Consider the following 13,772-nt stretch of genomic DNA (forward strand, 5'->3'; position numbering starts at 1 on the left):
CCCCCTCCCCACCCCTCTATCTCAAATAAATAAACAAAATCTTAAAAAAAAAAAAAAAAAAAGGTACACAGGGCACCTGGGTGGTTCAGTCGGTTAAGCGTCTGCTTTCAGCTCAGGTCATCATTCCAAGGGTCCTGGGATCGAGTCTCGCCTGGGCTCCTTGCTCCACAGTGAGCCTGCTTCTCCCTCTGCCTCTCTTTCTCTCTCTTTGTCTGTCTCTCATGAATAAATAAATAAAATCTTAAAAAAAAAAAAAAAGGTACACAGCAAACTTTAACTGTTTCAATGTTTAACTTCTTTGATTTTTTTTTTCTCAGTATGCTTTTGAGACTTATGCGTGTCAATAATACATAGTAGAGGCAATTTTTAAGAAAAGAAAAAGGAAATATGTTTTCTAAGCCCTTGTATTATCTTTCTCAAAATTCTGCTTCATGGTCTTCTGGCATTTTGTTTTATCAAAGAAGTCATGCTGATGCTGAATTTCTTAAAAATAAACTTTTTTTCCTTTGTAAAAGATTGAAGAATTTTTTCCTCTTTGTAGCTCAAAAATTTACCAAAATATGTCTAACCATGGGGCTCCTTTTACTGACTAGCTCTTAAACATGGTGAGCAACTATTTTAGCTTCCAGCAACCTTTTCTTGTTCTACTATAACAATAACAATACACTCAGGTTAAAAAATTGACACAAAATATATTTTTCACTTTTTTAAGAACACATTACCTCATTGAGAAATATTCTTACTTTTAAAAAATAAGACATGGGGAAATGTCAAAGCTTAAATAAAGATTGTATTATTTAATTCACAATGTAATTTCCAGTTCTCTTAGAATCTTGTGTCAAATTCATCCTTTCTTTTTCTCTTTGATTTTTCTTACCTATTGTGTACTGATGTTTTCTGCTTAAGAAAGAAGCCTAAGAAGTCAGGCAGTATTAATGCTCCTGCAGCGAGAACACCCTCCAGATGCCTCTTAAGTTATTTTTGTTTCAAGAAGCCATTATTTACTGAAACTGGCATCATGAAAGCAACAAGTCAGAAGAGTTCCTGCATTTCTAATGACTTTGCATTAACGAAAAACAGAGCTGCACACACGCACAATTACTGAAAATCCATAAAGCAAACGTGCTATAAAACTAGGCTGAATTACTCTTCTAAAATGGTGGAAAGAGTGGAAAGGAAAGCTATAATAAAAGAAATAGATAAAGCAAACTCAAATAACCAATATAAAAAATCCATTTTGAAATCAGTGGGGAACTAAAAGCATTCCTCCTGAAAGCAAGAACAAGGCAAGGATGTCTATGCTTTCCCCTCCTGTCTAACATTGTATTTTAGCTATCAGTTGATGCAGTTGGACAAGAGAAAACAATGTGAGGCCTAAGAATCAGAAGAGAAGTGTTAAGACTCTCCCTATCTGCAGAAGATATGAGAGTATACCTGGAAATCCCAAGAGAATGTTTGCTAAACTAATGCAAACAAAATAATTCAATAGGAAGAAAGATACAGAATTAGTGTAAAAAAAGAATAGCCTTCAGAATATAAAGAACTCTTACAATTCAAAAATAAAGACAAACCAATTTATAAGTAGGCCAAAGAGGGACGCCTGGATGGCTTAGTCAGTGGAGGATCCAACTCTTGATTTTGGCTCAGGTCATGATCTCAGGGTTGTGAGATCGAGCCCCAAGTTGGGCTCTGCGCTCAGCAGGGAGTCTGCTTAAGATCCTCTCTCCCTCTCCCTCTGTCCCCCGCCCCCACTCTCTCTCTCTAAAATAAATAGATATATCTTTAAAAAAACACACACATTTAGGGGCACCTGGGTGGCTCAGTCCTTAAGCGTCTGCCTTTGGCGCAGGTCATGATCCCAGGGTCCTGGGGTAGAGTCCCGCATTGGGCTCCCTGCTCAGTGGAGAACCTGCTTCTCCCTCTCCTCCCTGCCTGTGTTCTCTCTTGCTATCTCTCTCTCTTTCTCTCAAATAAAATCTTTTAAAAAAATTTTTTAAAGATATTTAAATAAAAATAAAATAAGTCAAATTAAAAAGTAAAAGTAGGGGGGCACCTGGGTGGCTCTGTCGGTTAAGCATCTGCTTTCGGCTCAGGTCATGGTCCCACGGAGCCTGCTTCTTCACTCTGCCTACCGCTCCCACTGCTTGTGCTTGTGCTTGCTCTCTCTGTCAAATAAATAAAATCATTAAATAAAAAATAAAGTAGGCAAAATATCTGAGTAGACAGGTCTCCAAAGAAGACATACAAAGGGCTAATAAATACATGAAAAAATACCCCATCTCATCAGCCATTAGCAAAATGCAAGTCAAAACCACAATGAGGTAGTACTTCCTACCCCCCGAGATGGTGAGAATAAAAAAGACAGACACTAACAAGTGTTGGCAAGGATGTGGAGGAACGTGAGTCCCTCCAGCATCGCTGGTAGGAGTATAAAACGGTGTGGCTGCTTTGGAAAACAGTTTGCGACTTCCTCAAAATGTTAAAAATAGAGTTACCATAGGAAGGCATTTCCACTCCTAAGTGTCTACCCAAGAGAAATAAAAACAAACATCCACAGACAAAACCTGGACATGAACATGCACTGCAGAATTGTAATAGCCAAAAAGTGCAAATAACTTAGGGTACCTGGGTGGCTCAGATGGTTAAGCGTCTGCCTTCAGCTCAGGTCATCATCCCAGGGTGCTGGGATCAAGCCCCGCGTCGGGCTCCCTGCTCAGGGGGGAGCCTGCTTCTCCCTCTGCCTGCCACACCCCCTGCTTGTGCTCTCTCGCTCTCTCTGTCAAATAAATAAAATCTTTTTTTTTTTAAAGATTTTATTTATTTAAGAGAGAGAGAATGAGAGAGAGCACATGAGAGGGGGGAGGGTCAGAGGGAGAAGCAGACTCCCTGCTGAGCAGGGAGCCCGATGCGGGACTCGATCCAGGGACTCCAGGATCATGACCTGAGCCGAAGGCAGTCGCTTAACCAACTGAGCCACCCAGGCACCCAGTCAAATACATAAAATCTTAAAAAAAAAAAAAAAAACTATTAATCTAAATGTAAACTCTCCCTCAACTAGTGTAGACCACAATATTATAATTTGTTTTGCTAATATTTTAGCATCATACTTTTAGTTTTCTTTTTAAGATACTTTTATTTATTTGAGAGTGAGTGAGCACGAGTTGGGGGCAGAGGCAGAGAGAGAGGGAGAAGCAGGCTCCCCGCTGAGTAGGCAGCCCAGCAGGGCTCCATCCCAGGACCCCGAGATCATGACCTGAGCTCAAGGCAGATGCTTAACCGACTGAGCCACCCAGGCGCCCCTAATTTTGGTTTTCTTAAGAAAACCAGTCAGGGTCAATGTTTTTCAAGAAAAGAAAGAAATTCTACTTGGTAATCTGGAGTTCCCTTTAAAATATTCCTTGATGCAGAATGATCTCAACTGACATGTAAATGTTTTGTTTCATGCAGTCTTACTGTTAGAAACCAAAAAGAACAGAGACCCAGGAGGCCCTCCCATGAACTCAGACGAGAAGAGCTTCCAACCTGTGAAGAAAGGTAAATCTCGTTGTTTAGCTCACTAAATTGACAGAAATGCCAGCCTTATTGTTTTGATTTTTCATCATTGTAACAGTTTCTCTAACTGCAGTTTAATAATATCAAATCATAATGTGGCACCCCCTTTCCACTCTGTAGAGTTCACTGTGTGACAGGGAGAAAAATTAGTTTCATTATTAATTTTATCCCTGCTAATCACAAACATAAATTGATGCTTCCTGACAAAATATGGTGTTATCCTATTTTCGTATGATAGACTTTTTAAAATAAAAGACCATAATAAAACATACATGTTTGGTTTTCAGAAAGTTTTAAAAGTCCATTTTTTTTCTTAACTATATACTCTAGCTAATGTAGTATTGTCTTAATTTAAGTATTTTTGGAAAAAAAAGTTGGGAAGAAAATACATAAATTACTTTCCATAATGTCAGATTTTAAAATTAATCTCTTTTTGTTCCTGTATTATCAGTTGGCTTACTTTCGCTTACCTATTCTAATATCTTTTCTTGGTATTATATCTATATAATTATAGATACTGGACAAATATCCTAAAAACATTGTTCAAATAGGCCTTGTATTAAACTGCTAATTTTTGAGGGGAAAAAAACAAGTAGCCGAAAAGGTTACTTAAGTGTTTCTTTTTCATTCTTTATCTCATTGATCCTTACCCAGATTTTTCAAAGTCTGGGAAGCATATTAAAATCTTCCACAATTTGGGACGCCTGGCATGCTCCATTGGAGGAGCATGAGACTCTTGATCCTCAGGGTCATGAGTTCAAGCCCCATGTTGGGTGTAGAGATTTCTAAAAAAAATAAAAACTTTAAAAAAATCTTCCACAATTTATGAGCTTGTTTAAAAATAGCTTTTATCAAGGGGCATCTAGTGGCTCAGTGGGTTAAGCGTCTGCCTTAGGCTCAGGTCATGGTGGGGAGTCTGCTTTTCCCTCTGCTCCTCCCCTAACTCGTGGCTCACTCTCTCTTTCTCTCTCAAATAAATAAATAAATCTCAAATAAAATTAAAAATTAAAAAAAAAATTTTTTTAAATAGCTTTTATCTTGAGGCACCTGGCTGGCTCAATTGGAAGAGCATGCAACTCTTGATCTCAAGGTTGTGAGTTCAAGCCCTATGTTGGGTGTAGAGATTACTAAAAAAAATAAATAAAATTTTTTAAAAATGGCTTTTATCTTATATATTCCGGTATACTGTATTCTGTACTAAAGCTTTGAGGCTCTAGTATCTGAAACGAGAACGCCTCATTGAGGCCTGACACTAACCATCCTGCCAGTGGGACCTTGGGCACCCCGGGATCATGACCTGAGCCCACGGCAGACACTTAACCGACTGAGCCACTCAGGCGCCCCCCAGATTCCCCTTTGTATAAGATTATCAGTCCTAGGGGCGCCTGGGTGGCTCAGTCGTTAAGCTTCTGCCTTCTGCTCAGGTCATGATCTCAGGGTCCTGGGATCGAGCCCCGCATTGGGCTCCCTGCTCAGTGGGGAGTCTGTTTGTCCCTCTCCCACTCGCCCTGCTTGTGTTCCCTCTCTCACTATCTCTCTGTGTCAAATAAATAAATAAAATCTTAAAAAAAAAAAGAGTATCAGTCCTGCTGGATCAGGGCTCATCTTAATCACCTCATCTTAACTTAGTTAAATCTACAAAGACTCTATTTCCAAATCTAGTCACATTCTGAGGTACTAGAGTTAGGACATCAGCATATCTTCTTGGGGGACATTATTCAACTCACAGCACCCTCCTACAAAATAAACACTAGATCCAATGGATTTTACAGTTTGGTTCCACAAAGCAATTCTGGAATTAATCATTCCAAGGTTATATAGGTCGTGTATAACTACCCAAACGTCTAAGAAATCAATTCAGTAGGGATACCAAAACCAGATGAGGACAGTACAAGAATGGAAAGTTGGAGATAAATCCTGCGTGCTCAGGAACTCTGGCCACATACAGCCACGTGGGCGAATCTTAGACAGTGTTGGGTGATGAAAGCAAGTGGCAGAAGACAACATGGAGTCAGCCATTTTAAAAGTGAAGAAAAAAAAACACTGAAGGATAGATATTCTTCAGGGATATCTACCTACATAAAAACAATGAAAAGAAAGGTAGGGGGAAAGAAATCATTTAACAGCGATCATTGTTGAACAGACAAAGCTTTCTGACCTCAATATAATTACAATATAAGTAAAAATAAACTAAACCAGGGTGAGTCCAAAGTCAAGCCTAGCAGTCCCTCAGGCTGGGGGAGTCAGGAGAGCAGGGTACGGCCATGGGACCACGGTAGGTGCGGCTGGTGGTGACCAGCTGGTTCTCACGGTGAGTGCTGAACTATAGTGTGTGTTTATTATCACCCTTTATAGCTTGCAGTTATATAACATAATCTTTCCCCTTTCTCTCTAAAATTCTCTTTCAAGTTCTAAAAAACCACGAAAGAGACACAGCCGCGTGGCTGCTCTGGAAGGTGGTGTGCTGAGGTCTGACGTACTTCTGTCACAAGTGACTGGGAAGTCTTGGTCAGATGCTTCTAGGATTTTTCTTCACTGTTACAGTTGTAAAGCTTTGCCAGGACTCATTGAGATGTGAACAAGTACGCTCTTGGCAGTTCTTCTAGAGATCGGCCTGCGAGCATTTGGCCAGCAGCCATGCACTCCAGCTAAACAACCTGAAGGGATCGCACTCGTGTGTTTTTGCCAAAGGCCGATGGAAATGGGCACAGCCCTCTCCCTTCCTAAAAGGGCCGAGGTGCACGTTTTCATCCTCAGAAGGGAAAAGGGTTTGTTTCTAGTGAGGAAATGCAAAGTAACTACCGATAACCTAGCTCCCTCTCGCCCCTTCCTTTCCATCTCCACTCAGCCCAAGTCCCACTCTGGAGGAGGTCAACGCCTGGGCTCAGTCCTTCGACAAGGTAATGCTTACTCCAGCGGGAAGGAATGCTTTCCGGGAATTCCTCCGGACAGAATTCAGTGAAGAAAATATGCTTTTCTGGATGGCATGTGAGGAACTGAAAAAAGAAGCTAATAAAACCATCATTGAAGAGAAAGCAAGGATAATCTATGAAGACTACATTTCTATTCTTTCTCCTAAAGAGGTACGTACCCCGCAAGGGGCTTCCTCCCGGGAGGCCATTGGTAAAGTGAACCCCGTCAGTGTTGGGTCACCGAGGCACAGTGACAGCTATTCCAAAACAGAGATGACCACTCCGCCCGCACTCGTAGTATCCAGATGCCAAGGATCGTGGTCCCACAAGCGGGCTCTCAGTCGCCCCTGAAATCTGTGAAAGCTTTTGTGCCTCTTTCTGGAGAAAGTATTCCTGACTTTCACCAGATTCTCCAGAAGGGGGAGTCTATGCATTTTATTGTAAACACTGTTTAAAAACATTATACCCTATAAGCATTTCTTTAAACAAAATTATCCTTTTATTCTGAGCACCAATATTTTTTACAGGTATTTTTATTTGAATAGAAATAGCCTCGCTAATATGACACAGAGGTTTTACCTGGGTTGTCCTTCCCTTAGAGCAGAGAGACTGTCAGGAGACATCAGTCAAGCTTCCATCCCCCAGTTTTTGTTCCTTCAAATCTAAAATCTATGGGGTCAGGGTGATCTCAAAACCAAGCTCCTTTTTTCTTACATTTTTTGGAGATTTATTTATGTGAGAGCAATGGTGCGAGTGAGTGGGGGGAGGGGCAGAGGGAGAGAGAGAGAGAGAATCTCCAGCAGACTCCTTGCTAAGCATGGAGCCCAACACGGGGCTCGATCTCACGACCCTGAGATCATGACCTGAGCCAAAACCAAGAGTCAGAAGCTCAACTGACTGCGCCATCCAGGCAACCCTGGCTCCTTCCTTCTTTAAATTCCAAGTAGAATTCCAAATTCTTTACATTCTCGAGTGGAATAGTAAGGTAAACCAGGGTTATTCATGGAAGCAGATCATAAAGACCTCCTAAGTTTAACCCTGAGTGCATGGCCAAGTCAGTGCCAGGTCTGAAGCTGGAGTGTCAGAATGGGGTTTGTACTTTAGAAAGAGCCCTCTGACCAACCAGTGGGGTGATTTTGAGGGGCACTCAGGAGGCAGGAGACCAGTTAGGAGGCCAGTGAACCAATCCAGCAGGAAATGGTGAGTGACCTCCCCAACGGGCTTGGCAGAGAAGAGGGACGAGGTGGAGAGACCTGAGAGGGGTTAAAGAGGCAGGGTCCCCGAGACTTTGTGACTGACTACAGAGCCAGAGGGAAAAGGAAGGATGAGAAGGACTTGGAATTGGATGGAAATAAATAGTTCTCTTCCTTCACAAGCTACACAAGAAAGAGATCTGGAGATGCAATCTGTGTTGAATGTAGAGTTAGCCTTTGAACAGCATGGGGTTGCGGGCACTGACCCCACACAGTCGATAGTCTACTAATAACTTTGACTCCCCGAAAACTTAACTACTAAGAGCTTACTGTTGAGGCGCCTGGGTGGCTCAGTCGTTAAGCGTCTGCCTTCGGCTCAGGTCATGATCCCAGGGTGCTGGGATTGAGCCCTGCATCAGGCTCCCTGCTCAGCGGGAAGCCTGCTTCTCCCTCTCCCACTCCCCCTGCTTGTGTTCCCTCTCTCGCTGTGTCTCTCTCTGTCAAATAAATAAATAAAATCTTAAAAAAAAAAAAAAAAGAGCTTACTCTTGACCAGAAGCCTTACTGACAACATCAACCGTCAATTAACACGTGCTTTGTATATGTATTCTGTACTGTATTCTTACAATAAAGTTACAGAAAAGAATGTTTACTCAGAAATCGTAAGAGAAAAATGCACTTACAGTATTTATCAAAAAAAAAAAAATCCACTATAAATGGACCCATGCAATACAAACACATGTTGTTCAAGGTCAACTGTATTGAATTACCTGTGTGTGGGCACAAGGGGCTTTCCAGGAGGAAAGTGGGTGTATGCATCTGGAAAGATAGATCACTGAAGTCAATATTTACTGATCTAGCTAGTCCTATTTTCAGGTTTATACGAAAGGAGAGTGTGTGCGTTGCAGAGCATCGACACTGTCACGGCCTCCTGGGGCCGAGCTGGTCCGGCTAAGGTTCTTCGCAAAGAAGAGAAGATGTCTATGTGTGCATCTCTGCAGCCTGTAGTCTTGTTTATCTGGCATCCTACGGGGAGAGTCTGAGCCCAGGAGCTTGCTCTGGTCTGAGACAGCCTTTTCTAGGATGAGCAAAACATCAGAGAAAAAAAAACCCAACTTCTTCTTAAGGAACTTAATGAACTCCAAGGACTTTAAATTAATTCTCATTAAATCCCCACCAACTACCATCTCCATTATCCCCTTTATGGAGGAGTTCATTAGGGTGCAGCTTACTTTTTGCCCCAAGCCCCACAACTAAGTAGTGACATAGCTGGGACTTAAACACGGGCCCTGACATTCTGCATGGAGCACTGGGTGTTATGCACAAACAATGAATCATGGAACACTACATCTAAAACTAATGATGTAATGTATGGGGATTAACATAAGAATAAAAAAAAAAAGAAAGAAAGAAAAACACGGGCCCTGTGCTCTTAACGCTTCCACGGCGCCACAGTTAGCATCCACTCACCAGCCAACCTGACGCTCATTCCCAGAAATCTGCGACTGTGTTCTAGCTGGCTACAGCCTGGGACCTCCGGGGTTTAGCCCTAATGCTATTAGGAAATTAGCAAGGGGTAAGTCTGTGCACGCTACTTTTTTCTTCAAAGGACACAATACAATCACTTTAAAGAGGGAAAACAATGTTGTGGTTTTCTAAAGCAGTGTGATCCCCACCAGCGCTACCCAGAACTTGTGACAAATACACATTTTCAGTCCCCTCCCCAGACCCACTGAGTAGGAAACTCTGCAGGTGGGGGCCAGCAATCTGTTCAACAGGCATTCCAGGGCCTTCTGACACTGCTGAAATTTGAGAACCCCCTGCTCATTATGTGTTCAGTTTCTTTTTCAGCGATTTAGATTTTTGGATGACTTTGGTTTGGGATTTTTAAAAAACAGAACAAGCCATGGTGCGTTGAGGGTGGATTTCCAAAGAGAAGTATGTCTAATACCATTCTTATGTGTGTCTACTGACAGGTCAGCTTGGACTCCCGAGTAAGAGAAGTCATCAACAGGAACATGGTGGAGCCATCCCAACACATATTTGATGATGCACAACTCCAGATCTATACCTTAATGCACAGAGACTCCTATCCCCGGTTCATGAACTCTGCCCTCTACAAAGATCTGCTTCAGTCCTTAGCTGAGAAATCGGTTGAAGCATAGGATGTTATCAAATATATTTATTATTAATAAAATAATAAAAGAACTGATGGACTACATCTAGTACAGGGAACTTAGAGGTAGTAGTACCTTCTGCTAGAGTAATACTTGGGCTGTTTTAATAAACAGATGCTTGCTTTTACAGAAGACTATATATTCACAGTGTAAACAGTGGCCACCTGTAGTGATACTTTTGAAAAAAAAAATGGGGTATGGCTGTCTTAGAAAAAGGTAGGATATTTATATTTACGGTCACCGCAGCATGTTGTCAATGGCAAAGGATACTCTAGAAGACTCTCTACTGCCTGGGGCGTGCACGTCCTCTGGAGCCAACCAGACCGCCTTTGTTTTGCATGAGTGCAGTTATCTGATGACTCTCCTCCCAAGGAAAAGGCGTTCAAGTGTTTCTTAGCTACTCCTTCCTTCCATCCAGCTGTTTTGAGTATTTTGCTTCTCAGTGCCACCACAGGACCCAAATTCCCATTTTATAAAGATGTGTCACCACTACTCATAAAAATGGAATTTCACTTTTATCTTAGAATCCGTGTATGTATGTGCACGTGTGTCTGTAACGGTTAATGAAAGTCCTGTGCTCTTAAGTGGATTGGTCGCACCTGTTTGGTAAGAGAAGTAGTGTTTAGAAAATTCTTTTGTTGAAAAGTTAGCATGATTTTATTATCAGAATCTGCCAACCTAAAGAATGAATTTTTAATTCACAACTTAGTCGCGTTCGTAACAGAACTTTCAAATGAGCATATTTCCATTTTTATTATTCAAAGAAATACGGGCATTTTCAGTCTAAAAAAATAAAGCACAAGAGTTTTATCTCCATTTTTATTCCACATGTTAAATATTGGGGACTATAAGATGAAGTAAGTAGGGAGATATGCAAGGTATCATTTTAGCTCCCAGACTAGGATTCTGATTTTAGATCCCACTATTTTTTTTTAAAGATTTTATTCATTCGTCAGAGAGAAAGAAAGAGAACACACGCACAGGCAGAGGGAGAAGCAGGCTCCCCGCGAGCAATGAGCCTGATGTGGGACTCAATCCCAGAACCCCAGGATCACGACCAGAGCCGAAGGCAGACGCCCAACCGACTAAGCCACCCAGGCGTCCCTAGATCCCACTATTTTTAATTGTAGGCAAACGGAATAACTTTAACAGCTTCCAGGTAAAACTAGTGGTTTGTATACCTGAGTCATCCTGAAGAAACCCATCACTGCAGTGAATGGGAAAGACATCCAAAATCTGGAACGGTTTGAGTAGTGGGTTAGAAATTACATGCAAGGGGTCCACAGCAGGCTTCACCTTATTGGGGGGGGGGCCTCTTTCCTCCTGGTTACCCTCACCTGGCCTGACGATTACTTCATTACTCTCTTCAAGCCCCAGACTAAGCCCCTTGCCCTCATTCTCAGCGAAACATCTTATTTCCTACTTTATGGTGAAAATGGGTCCCCACCAGCTTCATCTTCCCATGTAAACTACAAATATGTCTGGATGGGCATCTGTTCTCACCTCCATCAGTCCAGTCCCAGGGAATAATGTGCTCTTTCCTCCTTTTCAAGGCATCAACCCCTTACATGTGCTTTTAATGCCATAGTCTACAGCTCATTTTTTCACTAGACAGAGGACATAATTGTGATTGAGGTTATAAACTCTGCCCTCTGGTTTACATTTAAGTAAGGATGACAGGTGTCCATGGCCGCTACAGTATACTTAGCAAGTACTGTAACAGGGAGGAACTGAGCCAGAGAAGTCTTGAGGGGCTACGGATTTTGGCAGAGGGTGTGGCAGGGGGTGAGGGTGGGGGGTGGTGGGGGGTGGGGGGCGGTGGGTGGTGGGGGTGTAGGGAAGGCATTTGTAATTGAAGCAACCCAGGTGAGTCTAGTTGCAGACATGCAGCGTATGAAGTGTCTTTAAGACAGAGAAGATGTCAAGACCTCAGTTGGACGGAGGGACCTGTGTGGCCGAGATTTTAGGCTGGAGTATTTGGGATTTTTTCAACACAGATGAGTAAGATTGCCAGGCGAGTTCTAGCATGAAAAGAGCTGAAGGTAAATCCTGGCATCAATGGACCAAGAAACAAAGAGTTTCCAAAGAAAATTTAGAAGGATTTGCCTTCTCGGTTCAGGTAAGAAAGTGATATGGCAGCAAATGAACGGGTCGGGGGCACATAGTAGTCAGTTAAACGCTCTTACCTGGAACTCCGTTCCCTCTATACCCCCACGCTCCTGTGTCCTCAACTTCACCTTGGGTTTTTCCCATACCATGTGCATCCTCGGATTCCCCAACTAAAAACAAGCCCGTGTCACATGAATTGCTGACTCCCCTTCCTCTCTCAGCAGACTCGGCACTCCTGCTGTCTCTATTTGCTCATCTCCGCAGGCGCTCCTTGAACCTCGGCAGCGCACCCACCCCCCGTGGTGGGGTCTCCACGAGCCCAAGCCTGACACCACCGCGTTCAGGGTTGAAGGCCCAGCTCCCTGACACGGACCCTGCCTCACCGGAAACACTACTTCCTTGTCTTCCATGCTGCTCTCACTGTTCTCCGTGTCCTCCTCCTCTCCCTCCGCTCCCTTCCCAGCCAGTGGAGCACAGCAGCTAAGGGTTTGGGCTCTGGAGCCAGACTGACTCCTGCTCATGGCCGGATGGTGGGTACGTAGTCTTCGTGGGCCTGTTTCCTATAAACGGGGATAATAATGGTACCTTATCCCTAGCATTGCTGTGCAGATTTGTCCCCCCAAAGGAGGCAGAAGTTCAGAGAGTACAGTGAAAGGGAGTGGCGGGCAGGACAGCCAAGGAGAGACTGCTGGCTTGCTGTGCAGATTCAAACTAACGCACATGGGGGCACCTGGCTGGCTCAGTCAGCAGGGTACGCTATTCGTGATCTCAGGGGTGTGCGTTTGAGCCACGTGTTGGGTGGAGAGATTATTTAAAAATGAAATCTTTAGGGGCGCCTGGGTGGCTCAGCCAGTTAAGTGTCTGCCTTTGGCTCAGGTCATGATCTCGGGGTCCTGGGATGGAGCCAACACGCTCATGGCTCCCAGATCAGGACCTGGGGTACACTTCCTGCTGCTTTTCATAATCAGCTGCCAGGTCGACATCTCCCCTTGCATATCCCATAGAGGAGTGGGATTCATCTAAATTCTGACTTGTCATCCCACTGCCCCCTTCCCTCCAAGCCCCACCCCTGCCTAAGTCCCCAATCACTCAGCCAGTCACCTAAGCTCTTCTCTAGGTGCTAACTTCTCCCTTCTTTCTCCTTGCAGACACAGTCACCGAGCCCTGCTGATCTTAACTCTGAAATATTTCTCATGTGTCTCTCCTTCTGATCCCCATTACCTCACACCTGCCAGTATCATTGCCAAGAGCCTCCTAACTGGTCTCCCTGCCCCCATCTCAGCATTTCAAATCCACCTTTCAAAATGCCACAAGGTGACCTTTCTCACCGCAAATCTGCTCGTCACCCTCCGTCCGCTCCTTAGAATCTTCAGTAATTCCTGACTGCCCAGAGTATTTACCAAATTCTTGGTATGGGATACATAGTCAGGCTACTGGCTTCCTAGCCAACCCCACACAGGGTTTAGACTCTAGAATATATACTTATAGACAAGTATATATTCATCCTTTCATAACTGCTCATACTGTTCATACTTTCTGCTACCCCTACCCCTCTCTACAATGCCACCCTTCACTCAGCGAACTCCTGTCATTCCTTTAAGATTTACCTCACACATCACTGCCTCCAAGAAATCTTACCTGACCTCCTGATTCATACTTCCATTGCACTGGGTGCCATTCTCAGGTATTCCAGGATTTTCCAGTAGAATACTTATCATCTGAGCTTACAAATTATGTTGACATACCTGTCTTTCCCATTAGACTATAAGCTCCGGAGTCATTGAAAATATACCTCATCCCTCATTATATAAATATATAGATGTAATTAT

General features: G+C 43.3%; 1 protein-coding gene across 1 annotated transcript in view; it reads left to right on the forward strand.

Annotated features, from left to right (window-relative positions):
* The window catches only part of RGS20 (regulator of G protein signaling 20), a 69,169-nt gene extending 59,347 nt beyond the window's left edge, over positions 1-9,822 (forward strand). The window contains exons 3-5 of the mRNA XM_021688487.1: positions 3,448-3,534; positions 6,401-6,635; positions 9,634-9,822. Of these exons, the coding sequence (XP_021544162.1) occupies positions 3,448-3,534; positions 6,401-6,635; positions 9,634-9,822 (511 nt within the window). The remainder of the gene's footprint in view (positions 1-3,447; positions 3,535-6,400; positions 6,636-9,633) is intronic.
* Positions 9,823-13,772: the final 3,950 nt, after the last annotated feature.

Source organism: Neomonachus schauinslandi, chromosome 4 (assembly GCF_002201575.2).
Source record: "Neomonachus schauinslandi chromosome 4, ASM220157v2, whole genome shotgun sequence".
NCBI classification, from domain to species: domain Eukaryota; kingdom Metazoa; phylum Chordata; class Mammalia; order Carnivora; family Phocidae; genus Neomonachus; species Neomonachus schauinslandi.